The sequence below is a fragment of the Lytechinus variegatus genome, chromosome 12, assembly GCF_018143015.1.
Source record: "Lytechinus variegatus isolate NC3 chromosome 12, Lvar_3.0, whole genome shotgun sequence".
NCBI classification, from domain to species: domain Eukaryota; kingdom Metazoa; phylum Echinodermata; class Echinoidea; order Temnopleuroida; family Toxopneustidae; genus Lytechinus; species Lytechinus variegatus.
In genome coordinates this window covers 28,907,578-28,931,332 of record NC_054751.1, presented here as the reverse complement: position 1 = coordinate 28,931,332, position 23,755 = coordinate 28,907,578, and the positions used below count along the sequence as shown (strand labels likewise).

General features: G+C 37.1%; 1 protein-coding gene across 1 annotated transcript in view; it reads right to left on the bottom strand.

The window, feature by feature from the left end:
- LOC121425452 (protein SpAN-like) overlaps positions 1-23,755 on the bottom strand; it is a 54,263-nt gene that overhangs the window by 17,099 nt on the left and 13,409 nt on the right. The window contains exons 4-7 of the mRNA XM_041621511.1: positions 14,086-14,161; positions 12,515-12,709; positions 9,819-10,077; positions 465-571 (exon numbers count right to left, since the gene is read on the bottom strand). Of these exons, the coding sequence (XP_041477445.1) occupies positions 465-571; positions 9,819-10,077; positions 12,515-12,709; positions 14,086-14,161 (637 nt within the window). The remainder of the gene's footprint in view (positions 1-464; positions 572-9,818; positions 10,078-12,514; positions 12,710-14,085; positions 14,162-23,755) is intronic.

Sequence of the window (23,755 nt, the reverse complement as noted above, 5' to 3'; positions counted from 1 at the left end):
CCATGAGCTTCAAAGCAAAAAATAGAGAATAAATTAATAAATAATATGATTAAGGTCAAACATAGTATTTTCAATGAATATAAGCAGGAAACGAAAGTTTTTTATTTGAAGTACTTGGCTTTTTTGCTTTTTTATAAATTTTTATGTTAACCGATAAATTGAAACAAAATTTGATAGTCTAATGGGCCATTGCAAGAAACTTGCCATCAATTGCAAGTCTATTTTTTGGTCTCTAAATCAATCACATGTCTTGTAGTTAATTAGAAATTAGTGATTGATCGCAAATATTTTCTTGCAACACCCCCTAACACGAAGATGACACTAGCACTTCAAGGAAATGGCAGAACCAACACAATCTACCCCCTTTTTAATGTTTTTTTTTCTGGTCGCATTCATATACGTCATCACAATGAGTGCCTCCTCCTCCCCCCCCCCCCCCCATCGACGGCCTTTGTCGTACTTACCGTAATAATGTATTGGCATATCACATTAGGGTCGTACTTGGCGGGGAAATTCGGTGAGGAGATAGAACCCATCATCCCGTCATCTATTGTAAACCTCTGTATGCAACCTGAAAAAGGAAGATATCTCTATATAAATGTAAATCTTTCCTATTCAATTCAAACATAATTGTTGTATGTATCCCGGGGGGGGGCACTTACATTGACGAGTGGATACCATGCGTGACCAAAAAAACACGTAAAAAGGATGTCCTTTCACGTGATAAGGGTGTCAAAAACACAAAAACAATGAAAAAAGGTATCTATTTCGCTAGGAAAATTACGTGTTTAGGGTCGAATTTGCGGGGATGATAAAACAAAATTAAAATGTTTTATGAAGGATTTCCTTTTGCCCCAATACTACGTGTTTAGAGTCTTATTTGCGCGAGGTGTAGAAGGTGGGGTCGTACTAAACCAAATAAGGTAAAGCTGACGACCGAAGGACCCGTAACAATAAAACATTCCTGTACTTGTTTAGGGGTTCATTTCAGGGAATATTTGCCAAGAGTATCGTTTTGTTTCCAATACTTGTTAAGGGTAGTGTTTCACACGCCAATACTTGTTAAGGGGTGCATTATCAGAACATGGAAATTACGTGTTTAGGGTGCTTTTCGAGACCCCATGGTCGCGCATGGTATCCACTCGCGAATGGAAGTGCCCCCCCCCCCGTATGTATACAGAGTGTGTTAAGGCGACCGCACACTTTATGATAGGTCTGCGACCCGATTTGGAGTAACAAGTAGTAGAATACGATGCTAATATTGAGACATGGAATATCTAACTGTGTAATATTCTAAATCATCTTTCGAATACCTATGCTCAGATTTGTAACTATACACTATCGTTCTTGATAGAATTAAAGCGAATTTAATATCTAGTCGTAATGACGTCATACGATTTGAAACTATTTTTGCCTAATTACTCCATGTAGAAGCAGAATTGTAAGAACAATTACATTCATTTATTTAGTTATTTCCTCTTTAAGGATGATTTAGCATACAATGATTAAGAATATATCAGAATGTCTCAGTTAAGCTTTGTTAGGCAGGCTATTCAAGAGGCTGAGTAATATTTGTTATTTCTAGAATGTAGACGCAATAAGGCCTGCCTGCAGTGAAAAAGACAATATGATTAGCTATACTGTTTACATCGTTAAGCGTTATGTGGAGCATTGTGGCCCAGTGGATTAGTCTGCGGACTCTGAAACAGGAGGTCGTGGGTTCGAATCCCAGCCATGGCGTAATTTCCTTCAGCAAGAAATTGATCCACAATGTGCTGCACTCAACCCAGGTGAGGTGAATGGGTACCTGGCGGGAATTTATTCCTTGAAAGGCAGCGCGCGTAACAGCTGCACTGCTATAAAGCCAGGGTAATTATGCTGCATATACTGTAGAGCGCTTAGTGACTTCTGACAAAGTAAGTATTAAGCGCTATATAGGCAAGTATAATTATGTTAATTTCACTGAGTTGATCTACTACTCAATAAGGTTTCTTTTTGGAAGTGAATTACGACATCACCAACCTCAATATAAACTCACCCAAAAGTAAGGTTCAATTAATTGGCCTAATGCCACAAAAGAAAATGATTTACAGCAGTGGCGTAATGAGGCCTAAAAATTGAGGGGGCTAGACATGGCGGTTACACTTCGTAATTCCGAAGGTTCTTTATTCCGAAGGTTCGTAATTCCGAAACACGTAAATTGCCTATACCTCGATGTTCGTTAATCCGAAAACGAAAAAGGGTTCGTTAATCCGAACATTTGTGGCGTTATTCCGACGGTTCGTTATTCCGAAGGTTCGATAATCCGAAAACGAAATAAGGTTCGTTGTTCCGAAGGTTCGATAATCCGAAAACGAAATAAGGTTCGTTGTTCCGAAGGTTCGTTAATCCGAAAACGAAATAAGGTTCGTTTTTCCGAAGGTTCGTTAATCCGAAAACGAAATAAGGTTCGTTGTTCCGAAGGTTCGATAATCCGAAAACGAAATAAGGTTCGTTGTTCCGAAGGTTCGTTAATCCGAAAACGAAATAAGGTTCGTTTTTCCTAAGGTTCGTTAATCCGAAAACGAAATAAGGTTCGTTTTTCCAAAGGATCGTTAATCCGAAAACGAAATAAGGTTCGTTAATCCGAAAACAAAATAAGGTTCGTTAATCTGAAAACAAAATAAGGTTCGTTAATCCGAAAAATGAAAACCGGGAAAGCAGAGGCAAGGGTGAGGGGGCGAGGGACACTGTTCAATTGTTATGAGGATGGGAAGGCAAGGGCGGCCGAACGAATGTTCGTTTGGGGGGTAAAGCCAAAAAATGAAACTCATACGTCAAAATGGACACTTTGGTGATATTTTCCCCTTAAGATTATCATCTGCTTGAAATCATTGTGTGTTTGATAGTGATTAAGTAGAGAAAAACCTTTTTTGAAGTGATTTCTTATTATGGCAAAACGTATATTTAGGCTTTATTTTTCGGGAGAGAGTGTAATGAGCGAGCGGCTTGGTAAAACAAATTCAAAGGTGAAGTTGTAAAACGTTTTTTGGGGTCAATTATTCTTAAAATGGCATAATTGCGAGGTGTTGCGAGCGTGAAACACAAGCTAAAACTTTAGGGTATTTCAATAAAAAAGGAAAATAAGTTTTTTAAAATCCGAGCAGATTTCTGCTGTCATTAAAAAGATGTGCATCTAACTAAAAAATTAACACGAGCGCAAAACGCTGCTTAAACATATACTGACCAGAAAAGGAACCTGTTAAAGAAAGCATTTAGTGACCTCTTTAGGATGCATATTTCACCAATCTTGCCAATCGAATGAGAGTGCGAAGCGCAAGCTGAAAATTTGCAATATTCCAGCATGAAAACTTAACTTGTATACTTTAAAAAGAGTATTTTATTTCGAAAAAAAACACGAAAAACGGCATATTTATTTTTGAAAAAGGAACTTTCCCATTTTGGAAAATATTCATTTCCCTGTTTTTTTATTTCATTTTGGGGGTGCAAGTGCCCCCTGCCTCCCTCCCGGCGGATTCAATTTTCGTCAAATAGGGGGGGCAATATTTTTTTCAGCCACATTTTCCTCGATCGGCAGCTTAAAGTTGATTTTTGTTTGTTTCTTTGAAAGGTACACTGTTAGAAAAATAAAAGAAGTTCCTGCAGCAGAGTCTCGAGAACACCTGTAATCTTACCGAATTGCGTAATAATCATTCTGCAAATTCATAAAACAAGAATTTTTCTGCAATTTAACAGAACAGGTCTGTTTAAAAAGGGGAAAAGGGTGTTTTATTCAAGGGTGTTTTATTCAAGGAAATTTGTAAGATTCCATACATCAAATACCAATTTCCTGTAAGATTACGCAATTCGGTAAGATTACAGGTGTTCTCGAGACTCTGCTGCAGGAACTTCTTTTATTTTTTCTAACAGTGTATAGTCCTTATAGTCAATAATTAGCTTTATACTTATAAAATAAAGTAAATATGTAATAACATGATAAACCCTTTTTAAATAATGCGAGCGCGAGCTATATATATTTTTTTTAATATGATGGGCAATATGTTTGTGATCTTCAAAACGAAATGCCTATGTAACTAACTTTAGATAATAACTGCGAGCAAGATCGCAAACAGAAATTTTAAATATATAAGCTCTGACCTGATCTAAAGGGGACATTTAAAGAACTCTTTGCAGTTAGCCATGAAGACGATGCGTGTTTCAACCAGTGGCGGCGGAATATATTTTCCTTGGGGAGGGGGGGGGGGGCAAAGCCAAAAAAGGGGGCCAATAGGGGCAATTTGGTGCAAACGTATATTTTCACCATGAGATTATCATCTGTGTAAAGAGGTTGTGTGTTTTGTAGTAATTGAATTGAGCAAAAAAAATTAAGTGATCACTGATTGATAAATTATATATTTACGTTTCATTTCTGCGAGCGTAGCGAGCAAGCGGTTTGGGGGGAAGAAATCAAATCTGAAGATGTAAAATTCGCCTTTTTGGTCAATTACTGTTAAAAGGGCATCCTTGTGAGATGCTGCGAGCGAATTACGTGCTCAAACTTTTGGAAATTTCACGTAGGCCTAGAATGATAATAATGATATAGATATTATTTACCCAGGGAAGCCACTTCAGTTCTGAAAACTGTTCTCCCAACTATTATTTTTTTACAAGAATGCTTTGAATGTCCAGTTTTCAGGTTGGAAATCGGAAAACTTTGGCTCACGTTTCTCGCTCGCATCAAGTATTGTTTATTGAGGAACTCATTCTATTCCTGGTTACAAAAAAGTATAAAATGTCCAGTTTTCAGGTGGAATATCACAAATTTTAAGCTTGCGGTTCGCGCTCTCATTATTTAGTTCGTGAGATATATATTCTATTCATGAGTCACTAAATGCAGTCCTTAAAAGATTACTTAGAAGCCTGTTGCGTAAAACTTTTTACCTGAGAAAACTCTGGTAAAAACTGAAAACTAAGGTTAGTCTGATTTTCGCCATTGACTTTAGCACAGGGCAAAAGCTCCGGTAAAAACAACCTGAGTTTTCTGAGGTAAAAAGTTTTATGCAACGGGCCCCAGGTCGGTATATAAACAAATTACAGCTCGCCCTCGAGTTAATTCTTTAGAAAGATACACATCTTTCTCACGATTAAAAAAACTGCTCAGAATGTTTAAGTTCACGTCTTGTTACATGAAATGTCTACTAGTTTGAGCTTGCGATTCGCGCTTTCAACATCTCACAAGGATCATTATTATAGTTTTATTTTTATTACCAGCAGAAGCTGTTATTAAAAATGACATCCCCTCCAATACAAATCCTATTATCTAGAGGTTACTCGCACGCGACCAACACACTTGATCCCCTGCATCTTTAAACCATTTGCTTATAGGCAGCAATTGCTCAGATAAAATCGAAATTAGCCTATGCTTGATCAGGGCGCCTATTCTTAATGAAATACATGCTTTTGGCCACAACACATGCATGTATCATCGATCGTCATTGCATCATGTAATCTTGTAATGACAACACCGTTTTTGTTACCAAAATGAATAAATTTTCATTTTCGGAAATACGAACCTTATTTAATTTTCGGATTAACGAACCTTATTTCGTTTTCGGATTAACGAACCTTATTTCGTTTTCGGATTAACGAACCTCATTTTGTTTTCGGATTAATGAACCTTCGGAATTATGAACCTTATTTCGTTTTCGGATTAACGAACCTTCGGAATTACGAACCGTATTTCGTTTTCGGATTGACGAACCTTCGGAATTATGCGGACATGGCATGTGAGGTAAGAACTTCGACAAAATGCTTCGAGTAGAGCGAGTGAGCAAAATCATTTACGTTTCTAATGCAAAAAATCAAATTTTCATCATTCTGAAAATCATATCACATTTCATCCCTTTTGGATTCCGTTTATTCCGATATTTACAGGTCCATGTCTCCCAAGGTCGCCCATCTCTACGCCAGTGATGCATACAATGTATTTATGTCAGAATTTTTAAGGTGATAAATAAACTGAACAAATTTGATTCACAATTGATATATATTCTTATCCTATAGTCAGGGAAATTTGCTATAATTCAAGTTTAGTATACGTTGATGGAAATCGTTGAATAAATAATATGAAACATTAATTTGAGCTTTAATTTCAATAAAATTATTGATGACCAGGGCCGTCGCTGAAAGGGGGGGTGGGTTTGCGACATCCCCCATCCACCACTAATATGCATATCGTCGGTAAACCAGCGCTGCCGTCGGTAAAATGGAAAAAAAAGGAGCGAGAAGGAAAAAGGTTGAAAGAGGAAAGAAAAAGGGAAATAAGAGAAAGATAAAAAAGGGAAAAAAGAAAGGAAGGATAAAAGAAAAAAAAAGAAAGAAAGAGAGGGACAAAGAGGAAGATGAAAACTGAAGAAAGGAGGAAAATCAAAGAGAAAGGAATGGGGAGGGGGGTAGACAAGGTTTTGCTAAGGCAAACATGTGTGTGGGAGAAATTTATAATGCGGAGTCTGAGATTTTTGGAAAAATTTTAAACTGTTTTTTTACGCAAGCGCAGGGCTGTTCGACTGACGCTTGTCGGAAAAATGACAAATTGTGGGGTCACGCAGAGCTGTTCTAACTGCTCGGTGTACCTTGTTCTTACTTGGTCTTTGAGTTCCCCTTTCCTTTGTCGGTAAAATAATATCTAATTGCATACTTTTATCATAAAATTCCGATTTTCTTTTTGCAATGCGATCGTGGGGAGCTATCTGTAGGCTACCGACAATGATTAGAAAGTACCGGTTTGAGGTCTAAAACTAAAAAAAAATCAGCTCGCGCTTCGCGCTCGCATCATATATTCAGTAAAACTTTGCCGAATATGTTGCTTAAATTTTCATCAGAATATCAATTTTTCGCGCTCTTCGTGCTCTCGTATTGCATATGCATATCTGAGTTTGTTCTTTATATATATATATATATATATATATATATAAAACGTGTGAATATGTTAAGCTTTCAAGTCAAAACATCAAAAGTTCTCAGCTCGCGCTTCTGTACCGACAGTGATAAGAATGTCCCAGTTTAAGTCTAAATCTTAAAAAAAAATCAGTTCGCGTTTCGCGCTCGCATCATATATTTAGTAAGATCAATATTCCCTTCACAAGTTTCGTTCATATTGAATTAGTTAGATACTCCCAATGATGATTACAAAAGCTGCTCACAATGTTCAATTTTCAGGGCTATATCAAACAATTTTAACTTATATTCAGGCCACATGAAGTACCTTATGTTGCTTCTAAAAATGAAAATCTAGTTGGGACAGACCCCTTAAAAAGAAAAAGAACATCAGCTTTCGGCGGCTGCAACAGGAAAATGTTGATGAAAGTACACCCCCCATCGATAAACTGAAACTGATCCTGGGTATAACAAAAGAAAATGTGACTAGGAGAATGTAGAACACCAAGATTCATGGTTGCCGGACGTATGTTACGGTCTTAAACTGTAAACTCCTGCTATCGTGTAACTCGCTCCCTAGCTTATTGAAAATGTGTCCAGTGTGTGCACGCACTGCCTGTGTTGCTTGGTTGGTACCATTTGTTTGTACACCAACGCACCGGATGCACGCATAGCCTAGGATCCTCTGCATGCACACGTACACGATTGCCTATGATTTGCTCTAATATGCTGCAGTTTTTTACCAGGGGGGTATTCTGAAAAGTCTCGTAAGTTTCCACTTAAATATCCTTTTAAGTTACCCATTTAATGGAGCGCTAATGTACCTCCAAATTCGTATTCTGAAAACTCTATTAGCGCTCAATTAAGTCCCTTTAGGCCACTCCCCTACTGAGCCGAATTAACCAATCAAATGCGCTCTTACAACGTAAATTTTTCTCCTAGCGCGCAGTGTCTCTTCACTTTGCGCCCGGCTGCTGCAGGTGCACTGCACCACGATCTTGATACAAAGAATTTTTGCTGAAAAATAATGCTTAAGCATCGTTATGTTGTTGAAATTAACTGTTGCCTTTTCCCATTCTCTCTCATTTATTGTACATTTATGCTTTTCTCTTTTTTTCGAACGCGTTCTGATTTTCACAACCCCCTATCCATTGAATCCATTTGTAGCTTTCTTTTTTTTTTTTTTTTTACAATATTTTATTTGCCTCTGTCTCGGGGCCATGATAGGGGGGGTCTTTAACTTAATTCCTACTTATTCTAAAAACTACATACTTTTCATTTATATGAGAAATCTCCAACAAAATTTGAATAAACATATTTTAGAAATCAAACAAGCATGATTTTAAAAAAGCCGAAATTTTATTGAAATTTGATGTACAAACGTTATGACATAGGTATTTATAGGTGGAAAAAACGATGGCATCACTTCACTATTTTTTTCTTTTGTATTTTATTCTATATTCGTTTAAATACTAAAGGGGTCTATGCTTATTTTTTCATTGTCAGAAACAAGGTTTAATTCACTCCTGCACATTGCTGCATCTGCCGTGATTTGGCAATTTCATTTTTGTAAAAAAAAAGTGTGCAAAAACAAAATAGTTTAGAATGCTAATAATAAAAGAAAATATAGAAAAATAATAGTCATGTTTTCCCTATAAATACACAAATATTTCTGTCTCCCTTTTCCCCCTTTTCTAATTCATTTATTACCAAATATAGTCCCTAGGCACTATTCCTTATTTTACTTGTTTCTATACACCACCTTTCCCCCCTTTATTCTATTCCCTTTTAGCTCTCTCCTTTATTCTCTTCCTTCCTCCTAGTATTAAACCGATTTGAGATATTTATACGAAATGAAAGCAACATTTAGCAAGATATGGTGAGACTTAATGGACCTCTTATCACCATTATCTTTCCCCACTGGAAAGTCCGCTAATTGAGCGCTATGAGACTTTTCAGAATACCAAAAGTCTCGTAACTACTCAATTAAGTCTTCGCGCGGTCATAACGCCTAGTATTGCAAGTGCGCGCAACGCAACCCTGCCAAATAAGGAAAGGGGCACTTAAGTGACTTTTCAGAGTACCAAAATGCTAATTGAGCGCTAATTGACCGCTATAATTGAGCTTTCAGAATACCGCCCCAGGTTATTATATGTCTTAAATCTCTTTTATTTTATTATGAGAAAGATGTGTTTTTTAGAACGGACTACAACCCCCACCCCAACAGAAAAACTTAAGTAGTTGAAACATACAGAGTGTTTGTGCGTGAATATTTTGTACTGAAATGATTTTCTCGCATAAACTATTCGCTGTGCGCTCGTACATTATATTTGCAATAGAACACTTTTACGCGAACTTACCCGGCAAGTTACACTATAAGCACGATTCGCTTATAAGATCGTAACAGACGTCGGTATTCGCTACCGATATTTTGTCGGTAATCAGGGTCTCCACTCCCCGGGGAGCGTTTCATGAAAGGACTTGTCGGACATTTTTTCCGACAAGTCCCGTTTTATCCGACAGTTACCATAGTAACACTGCCTCTCAGCCAATCAAAATCAAGGAAAGATGTCAGATCTGACAACTTGTCGGACAAAAATCTTGATGAAACGGTCCCCAGGTCTTCACCCCTTCTGAAAAAGGCCTAGCGACGCCACCGTGAATATCATCAGTAACTCATTTTTTCCTTTCCTTCATCATGTCTAGGCGAATCTGGCCAATCTAGGTATTTGAGCGGCATATGAAGATGAATTAGTACGACTTTTGAGGTACATTGAATATTTTATGAAAATGTACTTTCTTTCTGGAAAAGTGTTGTGGATGTTTACAGGCCAATGCACTGTCTTGAGTGTTTTCGTGTGACCAATAGACGCTTAAAAAAAGAAGAGGATGAATGATCTTACGTGACTCAAAATTTGGGATCTCATCTCCGCATTTGGAACCTGTATACCCCGGCTTACAAGCGCAGGTACAATCCCCTTGTTGATATCCTTCGTTCAGGCATGGATTCACACTTGAACAGTCTGTTTCGATGGTATCCTGGCAGTAAGCGGCATTCAACTTCTTCAAGTCATAAAACGTAGGAGCTACCCGCTGGCCCAAATACGGCATATCCAAGGGATCTATAGTAGTTATGGTTAGCGCCTCTGTTTGCGAATAAGCCTGAAAGAAAAGGATATGAAAAAAAATGAAAATCCATATTTCATCGTTCCAAATAGACATCAGAAATGAAATACTCCGAAAATTTGTTTTGCTCAATCGATCGTGAGCCCGGCAGCCGCTGTGCAGCGTCAGAATCAACGAGGCTCAATCCCTTATTGTTGAACGCCAAAAAGGGTAGCAGCATATCCCATCTTTTAACGCCGTCTTTGGTCTGACGCGGCCGTGATTTGAACTCCTGACCTCCCGGTTGTGACGGATGCTCTACCAAGTGAGCCGACACACAGGTATATTATGACTACATGCACAAAAATGACATTGACGAGTGGATACCATGCGCGACCAAAAAAACACGTAAAAAGGATGTCCTTTTCACGATAGGGCACGTTACGTACGTGACGTGATAAGGGTGTCAAAAACACAAAAATAATAAAAAAGGGTATCTATTTCGCTAGGAAAATTACTTGTTTAGGGTCGAATTTGCGGGGATGGTAAAACAAAATTAAAAAGTTTTATAAAGGATGTCCTTTTGCCCTAATACTACGTGTTTAGAGTCCTATTTGCGCGAGATGTAGAAGGTGAGGCCGTACTAAACCAAATTAGGTAAAGCCGACGACCGAAGGACCCGTAACAATAAAACATTCCTGTACTTGTTTAGGGGTTCATTTCAGGGAATATTTGCCAAGAGTATCGTTTTGTTTCCAATACTTGTTAAGGGTAGTGTTTCACACGCCAATACTTGTTAAGGGGTGCATTTTCAGAATATGGAAATTACGTGTTTAGGGTGCTTTTCGAGACCCCATGGTCGCGCATGGTATCCACTCGTGAATGGAAGTGGCCCCCCAGGCCTCATGATGAATATTTTTTTTCTTTGTGCAAGTTGGAATGGGACAATTTATTTTATACTTTACATTCTACATAGTCTGAAAAGGCCAATTTTATGTATGCACTTTCTCCCTTTCTCCACTCTGTATACACTTTACCAAATAAATCACATGGAACTGATTGGAAACCACACATTGAATTTTGCCCGCGAGACCGAGTTGTTCTTCTTCATCAGGTACCGAGTGGTTTAAGGCGCCTCGTTGCAGCCGCGGCGTATGCCTGTTATCAGAGGGGGCAGAGCCAAATATTTTCCGGTAACCCCGTCTAGAATTTATTACATTACGTTAGTTAATTAATTAGTTACGGGAAGCGCGCTCCGGGGGGGGGGGTAAAAGGGAGGGGAAGTGCTCGCGGTTCTGAATCGCGAGCCGATGCAGCGTGTAAACCCGAACATTGTGATTTTTACTTGCGTTTTTAATGCATTTGCTGCGTTGTAGAATTCATTCCGCGTTGTGGGGCGAAAACTCGCTACTATTAGTGGGAAGGGGAAATATATGGGTTGAGCTTTCATTGATGAAGTCAATTTTGCAACGCTGAAGGTGTCGAAACGACCCTTCATTTGGATACAATGTTTTGTTAAAGGGAAACTCCGGGCCGATAAAAATTGCATCTAGATCAATTTAGTAGATTCAACACCCAAAATGCTGAATTTTGTAATCAAAAAATGAAACAAAATTGGGTAATTATTTAATTTTACAGTTTAGCAATATTTTTGTGAAAAAATGTCTTCATAAATATTCATCAAGTGGTCTGCTGATGTCACTTTCCCTTTTATCTTATTACACGAAATCATGATTATTTAAAATTTTCATATTGTGTTTATTATATAACAAAACAAGTTGCCGCTGTGATAATCTAACATATTAAATTATTTAGTCCAATGTTCTTAATCATTGAAGGCAAATTTGAATAACTATGATTTAACAAAACGAAATACAAAATAATAGTTTGGAATATGACATCATCAGCTTGCTGATTACATATTCATGAAGACCTGTTAAGAATAGTTTCACTGAAATAACGCAAAAATGAAAACTGTCGTAACTTTCAGTGATTTGTTTGTCTGCTTTCATCGTATCTGTTCAGATAATTATTTCAAACCTGGATTATCCCTTTCAGATTGATAAGACTTATAATATACTTTACTATTACGCGGAAAAAATAGATTTTCTTGCTTTGTGATAACCTGAAAGGGACGGAATCTGTTATTTAAGGGAGGCAATCTGTGCAGAGAGAAAAACGAACAGGAAAACGATATACTACTCAAGGGCCCCGTCTTATAAAGAGTTGCGATTGATCCAATCAATCGTAACTATGGAAATCCATCAGTGTCAAAAGTTTTTCTACAGGAAATTTTTCACAATGCCCTTTGTAAACAAAGAGAAGCACTGTGAATTTGTAAGAAAACAATTACTGCATGAACATACATCACAGCTAGAAAATGTTTTAAACAAACATGCATTATACATGTTGACGTTGCTAACCGTCCATAGTTGCGATTGATCAGATCAATCGCAACTCTTTGTAAGACGGAGCCCGGAGCATGTTTACTTACATTACTGGGACTATGCATGATTGATGAATAGTCGTAGGGAATATCGAATGTAGAGTAGTCAACACCTTCTCTTTTAGTGAATACTCCCGGGGGTGCATTCTCCGAATGTATTGTAACGTACATGTCTCGATCACTCCTTTGTTCTTCATTAACAAAACCCACCAGGAAAGTCAAAATGCGATACAATTCACCGAACTGTGAAGTAAAAAACCATGTAGATACAGAAAATGTCAACCCCCCAAACAAAATGATTGAATTTTTTTCAATCAATTTCAATTCAATATTCTGACCTTTAAAAACATTAAAAAATATATTGACAGAAAAGACATAACACAAAATGCAATTTCATGAAATCAGATGTCGAATAAGAAAGGCATGACATTCTAAAATTATGATAAAAATCTAAAATATGAAAAATATATATATTCCTTTTATTAAAATTTGAAAGTTTGAACGTGTAGAATTGAAATTCTGTAACCTATTCTGATTTCATGAAGAATCTCGCTCATTAATTAACAAATCTGTGGAAATTTTATATTATTGAAATAAAACACTGGCGTAACAGGCGGATTTCACCGGGAAAAATATTTAAAAAAGTAAACAGGAAAAAAGAAAAAGGGAGGAGAAAGAAAGGGAAAGGGGAGGAAAGGGGGAAAAGGAGGAAAAGGAGGAAAGAGGAGAGGGAAAGTCAAAAGAAAGGTAAAAGAAAAACATAAACAATGGAAACCGGTAGGAAAGCGGGAAAGCAACGAAAGAATAGCATGTGAGAAAGAACAAATCATTCCGAAGTATATAGGCCTACTAATGCATTAGCATGATTATAGTAAGAAAGGGAAAGAAATTTCGATGACAAAATGGCAAACAAAGGCGGAAATGAAGGTAAAATGTAATGAACCAAATGCTAAATTGACGAAGAAAAGGGAATACTTGAAGAAAAAAAAATTAATACCCTAATACAACTGGGCTGTCGGGGATTGGAAATAAAGAACGGGAAGATGGACTGCATAGTAACATGGTTTATTTTATTTTCTTTTTCCAAATATCATCTGCCTTAACCCGATAGAAGTAAACTTAAAATTACAAGTATATAGGTAATTCAATTTTTAAAAAAGTGACTTCGAAAGCGAATTAACAACTCGTTTCTTTGCAGTCGCCAGTCAACTTTCAGCAATTTATGCCAGTTGCGGATCTACCTTTTTTTTTACCAAGAAAGGGGTTTGACCGAGAATTTTACAAGCTCCAAAATGCAAAATGTAGATACCTGTGTTCAATGTCAATTTTAGAAAAAAAATGTGCGTTCATTATCCCCTTATTCCAGTTGTAAAGGCATGGTCACACCGCCCGAGCGTTGTTGGAGCGGTCGTGGAGCGAAGAGAAAATAATCATCACCGCTCGCTACCGTTTACCTTTTTCGATTCCGATTGTTGTTTTTTTTGTTTTCGATTTTTGTTTTCGATTTTTTCCCCCAATTTTGAGAGCGAAATTCGACCATCTTTCCCTACCGCTCCACGACCGCTCCAACAACGCTCGGGCGGTGTGACCAGGCCTTTAGAAAGGAATTTTCTACTTACGCTATCACAGCCATCATTGACATCAACCGGTTGTTCGAGAAGAGAAGGAGCATTCCCAATATAGGATGAACAGGAACTGTTCGTTAGATGGAATATTCAAATTAGCAACAACAAAAAAAGAAGAAAAGAAAAGAAAAGGACAAACAAAAGAATTAGCTACTTGCATTCAAAAGACATTCAGGGGCGCGGGTGGACATAGGCGGCGGAAGCGGGTGATGGGGGGGGGCATATCCCCAAAAAGTTTGAGGTGGGGGATGATCCCCTCTAAATTTGTAGTTGATAACCTTTTTTTTTTGCTTGTCAAGGGAAATGTATGAGAAATGTTTCACAGGGTAAGTTTGATTTCACCCTTTCTCCTTGACACAGCGTACAAACGGGCATTTCTGCGAGCTTTACAAAAATGGACAGTGCTCACTCAAGTGTATTATTCTGTCAAAACTTTTACTTTCATTGGATAGATGAAACCCAAAGCCAGGATCGTACGTGAAAAAATTACCCACATGTTGTATATTTTTAAATTCCCAGGGCTTTTTCAAAGTGTAAACTTTTTTTTGATACGCACTGTATAGAGGAAAGAAAAAAGAGAAGGAACAAAAAGGTCGAAATCATATTGATGTAAACATAATTACATAATTATTGATGTAAACATAATTATGTTCGGATTATCGAACCCTGTTTCGTTTTCGGATTAACGAACATCGAGGTATAGGCAATTTACGTGTTTCGGAATTACGAACCTTCGGAATAAAGAATCTTCGGAATTACGAAGTGTAACCATCATAACATAGGGGAGAGTGGGGTAAATAAGCTAGGTAACGGGGTAAATAAAGCCACCTGATAGTTTGTAGCTCACTGCTCAAGGATGGAAGGGTCAAAGGATTACTGTGTGAGTAGTATTTGAGAAAGTTCCTTGGCACAGATTTTGAGCAGAAAGAACGTCTCACCGCCCAGAGCACATGACCAGAAAGAACACAAATCCACCAGCACCTCAAAATAAAAAAGTTGAAAGTAGCACTGCCAATTTAGAGAGGCAAGTACTGATTCCCAGTAAATTAACTTTTATCTTAGTTTGCATATGTAACGTATTGTTGTGCAGCAGAACTATAGTAAATTTCACCAATTTCCCTCTTTTTTCTGACTGGATGCCTATGAATTCATAATAATAATTATAATAATAGCTATAATGATAATGATATCAAGTGTAATAAAAAAAAGTGACTTGCAAAGCGCCAAATCCACTCTGTAGACTACATGCCCAAGTGGGTTTACATTTCATTTTTCACTTAATACTTGTTTCTCCACACTTTTCCCAAGCTTGACAATGATTAACAAAATGAAAATCAAGCCTAAGCCATTTCATGTAAATCACAGCTCAGAGTAAAGCAAATATCGTCCCGATGGCCTCGATGTGTGGGGGAGTGGGATGGGGCGCAACGCACTCCTTGAAGTGGTTTGGGCAAAGAAACAAGTTAAATAGGTAAAAGATATTTTCAAATCAATTTTACTAGCTAAATTCCACGTGTTATTCATGATTAAGGTCTACTTTTATTCGCATAACTATTTCAAAGTTCTGCGCAAATCATTTTTTCACTAACTTTTCAAAAGTAAGTGGTGTTCACTCAAGCAGAAATATTTTTCGACAGTTTTATCGTCATTTGCTTAAATGGACCTGTACCAATGTTAAAACGTGGAAAAATCTTCAGGATATTACAATTGTTTAATTTAACAGGATTTTTTTCTAAGTGTAAACTGTTTTTTGATACGCACTGTATAAACGCATATATGAGGTCGATTATATTTTCTTCATTTCCAAGGGGGATCCACTCTTAACAACCTTTGCTTTTTAGTGGACCCCCTCATTTCCATTTATGCTCAATACTACTGTTTTTTGTTTTACGAAGTAAGAATACTCGTCTGTAAAGTTTGATTTGTATTATGTTTTGAATGGAAATGGAATAAAAGAAGTGAATTGAACATTAATTTGTGATGTACTTCCGAGGTTTCGATAAAATACGAAAACGAAATAAGGTTCGTTGTTCCGAAGGTTCGTTAATCCGAAAAAGAAATAAAGTTCGTTGTTCCGAAGGTTCGTTAATCCGAAAACTAAATAAGGTTCGTTGTTCCGAAGGTTCGATAATCTGAGCACGAAATAACGTTCGTTGTTCCGAAGGTTGGATAATCCGAAAACGAAATAAGATTCGTTATTCCCAAGGTTCATTAATCTGAACACGAAATAAGGTTCGTTAATCCGAAAAATAAAAACCGGGAAAGCAGAGGAAGAGCAAGTGTGGTGGTGGGGAGAAACACCGTTGCTGTTCAATTGTTATGACGATGGGAAGGCAAGGGCGGCCGAACGAATTTTCATTTGGGGAGAAAAGCCAAAAATGACACTCATCGTCAAAATGGGCACTTTGTTGATATTTTTACAAGATTATCATCTGCCTGAAGTCATTGTGTGTTTTATAGAATTAGGTAGCGAAAAGTCTTTTTGAAGTGACTTCTGATTATGGAAAGATGTATATTTAGGCTTTAGTTTCCGCGAGAGAGAATGAGCGAGCAGTTTGGAAAATACTTGCAAAGCTGAAGTTGTAAAACTCGTTTTGGGTGTTGCTGCGAGCGTGAATCACAAGCTCAAACTTCAGGGCATTTCAATAAAAAATGAAAATAAAAAAATCCGGGCAGGTTTCTGCTATCATTAAATAGAGAGTCAAGATCCTAGCATAATCTTCGTCGGAGGCAAATGACATATTTGTGGAACAACCATAACATAGACCACAGACATGCAACACTAACACTAGAATCAAGGAGACAAAAAGGGCATAAGAGAGTAATGATGACCAATCAGGTTAGAGAAGGGGATGAAAGAAAAGGAGTAGGCAGACACAAAGGGAAATTAGAGTAAGTAAGGCAAGTGAAAGACCTTAAGCTATGAGGCAGGCAACATCAAACATGATCTGGAACAAAGCAGTGATAGAGGGTATGAGGAAGAGATGAATAACAAAATAATAAGTGAGAGGTGGGTTACAAACAGGTTACAAAGAAAAGCATAATAAACTTGAACATAATTAAGAGTGGGGAAAAAGGGAAAGAATGGGGGAACAACTGATAATGTGCAAAGGACATAATATAAGTATATGATAAAGCATTATAGAAACTAAGAGATGAATGTATATATATATATATATATATATATGATGTAACTATCATTGTAAATCCGCTAGGGGAGAGGGGAAAAACAATAAGACTATAGAAAAAAAAACATGTATATATGAAAAAGGAGAAACATATTTCCTAAAAGTGTAAAGCAAATATAGAAGCTGAGGTTGTATGAGAGAGGGGGTGTATATGAAGAAACTATACACAACAAAAAAAGTAAGTCCCCCCTAAATCAAATTGCTGTAACTTTTGAACGGAATTATTTTGAGATATGATATTTCGTAGGTGGATTTTTACAGTCATTAGGCAACTCCTGGGGAAATATGAAATTGATCGGTTGGGTCATGCATGAATAATCAAAGATTGAATTAAAAATGACCATTTTTGAAAGTCACAAGAGTCGTGTTTCAGATTGTGCAAATACAATGTTGGACAAACGTTGTTTTTTAGGTGAATTTTATGGTGGTATACTGGTTTACTATCCATCATTTAGCCACTCCACACACAATTTTGATATCGTATGTTCATGGTTGAGTGAGCGCATTGTATTGCAGGGGCCGCGGAAGCGGGGGGAGGGGGTTCAGCCCCCCACTTTTTTTAAAAAGCATGTACAAAAATGTAAAAATGACCATACGATTGTGATTTTTTGCATGGTCAGCCCCACCCTCCCACTTTTGGCTCTGCTACCCCCACATCCCCCCCCACTTTGAAAACCGTTCTGTGGCCCCTATATTTTGACGTATCATCATAGGGGGTTATGGTAGTATCCTTTACAACTTGCCATAGAACATGTTAAAATTTGAAAATGTTGGTGGCTCTCCCGATTATAGGCCCCTCCCCCATTTTAAAATTCTGGGTCCACCACTAATTTGCCCATAAATTAAACTGGTCACGAAAAATTGTTACGAAAAGAATACATTTATGCCGTATAAAGAGTATTCATTCCTAAGTTTTCGAATGTGCTCGCTCAACCATGAAAATGTTTTAAGTTCGAAAAGTGCGTGGTGATAGAAATGATGGATGATAAAACAAAAATATTTGAAACCGAATTTGCCCTCAATATGCACTTTATGACCCTTTAAAATGAGTCTGTGACATTGAAAATACAAATTTTCCCACTTTGATGCGTGCTCACTCATCCATGAATAAACATATCGATTTCATTTTTGCACAGAATTCTGCCCATAGGCTAATAAACATTACTGCCAAATGACATTGCTAAAGACAGCCTTGAAAAAAAGTTCCACCATATTGAATAAGGGTTTACTTATTCTTAAACATATGCACTCATAATGTACACAAGTCTATGAGAGAAGAAGTCAAAATTTTCACAAATATGAAATGAGGGTTTGTTTCATGGACGGTTTTTGCTAGTTCTGCCAACAGTTTTTTTCATGAAACTTCGCACATGGCTTCAGAGTAACACTATCCAAAAGGCGCGCACACCAAAATAACCATTCAACACGGCACAGAGTGGGGCCAAGGCTTTGAACTTTCTTCTCATTTGCATAATTTTCGAATATTATGTGCTCACTGATGCATTTAACATCGGGATTTTCATAAAAATCAAATCAAATGAACTATGCAAGGAGGTTTTTAACAGATATCCATAGTTACGAATTGCATTTTTTTCAATAACGTAAAAAATAGAGCATCACATTCCACATGTTCATTCAAGCGTGAAAGTTTAGTTAAACGCCTTTGAATCATTGAAGCATGTTAAATGGTCGTGAACATAACGAAAAGTTGAGAAAAGATCATTTTCAGTTACCAAAATGAAACAATACTTGTCTATGATATTTTAAAATCGTATTTTTTGTTTTCAATAAATGTTCATTGAACCGTGAAACGATGAATATTGTTGAAGATACTCTTCCCAAAAATAACTGTCATCATATTCTTTCATTCTTAGTGATATGAATGTGTAAAAAATCAAATTATTGCAAATTTGGACTCGTGTTTATTCAACCATGAAATTAAGCAAAAAAGTTGTATTGTACTTTAGAAAGTACTTTTTACAAGCCTTCTGACTATTTTTCATGATGAGAATGTGGAATTAGTTCCAGTAAAATGGAATCAAAGTCATGATATTTGGCTTGTGACTTTTGAAAAGTGACATTTTTGCCTTCTGACGGTGCTCACTGAAGCATGACGTAAAATACGTCCATAACATTTACTCAGAGGGTAGCCTATAAAATTACCTACACGCTCATGTAAAAATATATCAATAATTCGAATTGGTTCGGAAATTATTGATGTTTGTTCAAGGGGGGACTTACTTTTTTTGTTGTGTATATATTACACATGTTATTAAGCAAAATAAAAATGTGGTAAATCTAAAAGAGTTGAGTGGAGAAAAAATAATAATAATTATTATTATTATTATATCACCTAAATAAGGAGGAAGGAAAATTGTAAGAGATATGGGAGGAATGTAGAAGAAAAAACTATTATGTAACTAATCTAAAAGAGCTGAGGGGAAAAATCATATGTACATATATATTGAAAGTGGATATAGGAAAGATTGATCAGTCGTTCCCTCTTGGATGTTCAGGCCATGAGGTTGGGTGGTGCGAAGTCGTCTCATCCAGAACTTCTCTCTGCTAGTACGGACTGAGTCAGGATGGGTACCTAAAGATTCGATGCCCTGTAGCATCATTTCAGTGATGGAGTGGTTGGGAAGGTTAAAAAGGGTGGCCAACTGGGGTGTTCAGCTTTGCTGTGTTGACGATGGATCTGTGCACGTAGAATCGTTTCTTGAGTGAGGTCTTGATTTCCCCTAGGTATTTTACCCTACAAACTCTGCAAGTGATGAGATATACAACATTAGTGGAAGTGCATGTGATGTTGCCCTTGGTTTGGTGAGAAAGGCTGGTAGAGTTGCTGGTGAAAGTGTCGCCCTCGTGAATGTGTATTTCACATATGATGCACCTGTTGCTAGTGCATTTGAAGGTGCCATGCTGTATGGGAGAAGAATGGTTAGTGAGGGAGGGCACTTCAGCACGAACATTGAGGTCCCTGAGAATGGGTGGGCGTCGGTATGCTAGGAGAGGAGTATCGGGAACGACCTGTTGGAGACGATCAGTAGTGTGTACAATGTGGTGGTTATCACAAAGGATTTTGCGGAGAGGGATGGAAGGTGGTCACAAGCGGTATTCTGTCAGTAGTCTCCTTGTCACTTTTTGGTTTGAGAACTTCAGATCTAGGGAGAGAACGAACTTTGTTAATTGACAGTTGGACCGGAGTTGGACTGCCCTGGCACCGTGGCACAGAGATGTCTCTGCAAATTCCTGGCATGGAGGGACAAATCAGGGTCCTAGGAGCAGATACGGGACTGATACGGGACCCCTATAGACTGTAAGCGATGCCGGTTTTCCCATGACGGGGTGGCAGCTGGATGAATGGAGGTACTGGTGGGTATGTTTGGGTTTAGTGTACAGGGTAGTGGTGATAAAATTTTTGACATCAAGGAAGTGGGTTTCCTGTTGGGAGAAATCAGAAGTGAATTTGATGGTTCTGTGGAAGGAATTGATGTGGTCAATGAATGTATGGAGGCTATCCTCCTCCCTGGTCCAAATGAAATAGATGTGCATCTAACCATGGACCCTGGGGTCCATGATCTAACTAAAGAATTTAACACGAGCGCAAAGCGAGCTTAGGGGAAGGCGGGGGTAAGTTGAGCATAGGGGCAAGTTGAGCCACCACCCCCAGGCCAATAATGAATGAGTCAGACATTGTGGTGGTGTCATGTATTGATGACCCATTACATAACCCTTCACCCAACCATATTGTTTTCGACTCTGAAACAAAAAGTACTTTTTTAGACAAAAAAATACAAATTTCACTGAAAAAGGTAAAAAAGGGTGTACAACAGAGGAGTGCTTTTTACCCACACAGATCTTTAAATATAATAAAGAAATAAGAACAATATTGTTAGTCCAGGTAAGGATCTTCATTGTTGTCATAGTCTTTTAAATGATCAATGCATAATAAATGTGTGGATGTGAAAATATCGCATTAAATTCGGACTGGGGTACTTTGAGAAAGCCAACATGGAGCAAGTTGAGCCATGGCAATTCTTATGGTAATAAGCATGAAAAATAAAAAAAAAACTTGAAAAGCCATTGATATGTAGGCAGAAAGGTGTAAATTCACATGATAGTTCTTTTGCTTTTAGAGGATGTTAGTATTTATAGAGAATTAGAAAGTGAAAAGACTTGAAATAAAAAAAATTGACATGCTGCTTCTTCCTGCATACATTTTGTACAAAGTTTTTATGGCTTACTTACCCCAGAAGGTGGCACAACTTACACCGACATACATGACATATGGGGCAAGTTGAGCCATTTGACATCGTTTTTTTAAAGCTCACAATGAATTTCAGTGTGGTGGTGGAAAGTAATATATAGGTGAAAAATATTTCCCAAGAATCAAATTTAAAGGCAGGACACCTATTTCTACAATATTATTAGTCATATCGATTCTAACATGCAAAATGCATAGTGTCACAACTTACCCCGCCTTCCCCTAAATATACTGACCAGAGAATGAACCTGTTAAAGACTGCATTTAATGACCTCTTCGGATACATTTTTAACCAATTGTAATATTCCAGCCTGAAAATTAATCTACAATGTATTTATTTTGAAAAAAAAAACGGAATTTCAAACTTTGGAAAAATAGCATTTCCCTGTTATTTCTTTTCGGGGTGCAAGTAGCCTTTGTCCCCCCCCCCCGGCGGATCCAACTTTCGCCAATGGGGTAGGGCGAAATTTTTTCACCCATATTTTGCCCGATCGGCAGCTCAAAGTTGATTTTTGTTTGCTTGTTTGTTTCTTTGAAAGGGTAATTAGCTTTATTCTTATAAGATAAAGTAAATATGTAATAATATCATAACCCTTTTTGAATAATGCGAGCGCGAAGCGCGAATTATAAACTTTTTTTTGAAATATGATGGGCAATATGTTTGTGATCTTCAAAACAAGATGCCTATACAGTGCGTATCAAAAAAAACGGGACAGATTTGAAAAGTCTATAACATTTTAGTTTCAAATTATTATGTCTATATTTTGGTGTTAATAGGTGCTCTAAGGTCTTGTCTTTCAAATGCTATAAAAAAAATTTAGTTTCGTTCATGCTTGAGCGAACACGGGACGTTTTTGTTAGGGGTTCAAAAAGAGGCTTGCGCAAGAATTGCAGAATATAAGTAATTTGATGTTTGGACTTCTTGCTAATTAGCAGACTTCCTCTTAACCTTTTCATTATCTTTGCCATAATTTTCAAATCATGCGGTCAAAATTCATTTTCAGATCTATTTATTTGCTTGAATTATTATGTTATTTCTTTTTAATATGCTCTCTGTTAGCTTTGAATATTCCTTCTTCAAGCTAAAATTATTTTTTTTTCAACCGAATTATGGGAGAGCATGGATTTTTTTTTCAAATCCTTTCATTATGTGCTACAAAGGTTATGGTGCCTTTTGAAAAAGCCACACAGATGGGCGGGCGCTAGGGTTGCTCCCCCCCCCTCAATTAAAAAAATCATGACCAAGAATAAAAGTGGACAGGAAATAAGGAAAGATAGAAAGTAAAATATGATATCATTTTCTGAATATTATGTCAAAATCTATCACAAAATTTGATATTGTAATTAAAAAAAGTGGGAATATTTGCGTGCTCACTTCGCTCGCTCACAACTTTTTAATACATTTTACCCGATCTGCCATATCTAGCTCCCTCAAAATTGACTCAATACACCATTGTCATTGAAAAATGAATCCCTTCCTGTGTTTCCTGTCAAGCAATTAAGGAATTAATGACCCCTTGAAAAATATATTCATGTCTTTTAAAGGTACATTACATTATTTGTTTCACATAATAAAACGATTTGAATAATCACAAGTTTTCCCAATTAATAATTGATAATTAAAATCTTCGTGCGTGGGTTGACAAAAAAAAATCTTCTTTTCTCAGTTACTTATGAAGTAAAATTAAAAGGTAAGAGAAGTTTAAATGAAAAAACAAAATAATTCAATTAAATAAATAACTTTGTAAATGAAGTTTGACAGCATAATTCGAAAATTGTGGCACAGATAATGAAAAGGTCAAGAGGAAGTCTCCTGATTAGCAAGAAGTCTGATCATTGTATTACACATATTCTGCAATTCTGGCGCAAGCCTCTTTTTGAACCCCCAACAAAAACGTCCCGTGTTCGCTCAAGCATGAATAAAATTTATTTTTTTAAATTGTATTTCAAAGATATGACCTTAGAGCATCTATTAACACCAAAATATAGACATCATTATTTGAAACAAAAATTTTATAGACTTTTCAAATCTGTCCCGTTTTTTTTTGATACGCACTGTATAATACATATAACAACTACGAGCAAGAAGCGCGAGCAGAAATTGTAAATATAAGCTCTGACCTGATCTTTAAGGACTTTTTGCAGGTAGCCATGAAGACGATACATATTTCAACAGGGGCGACGTAACGTATTTTCCTTTATTTTATTT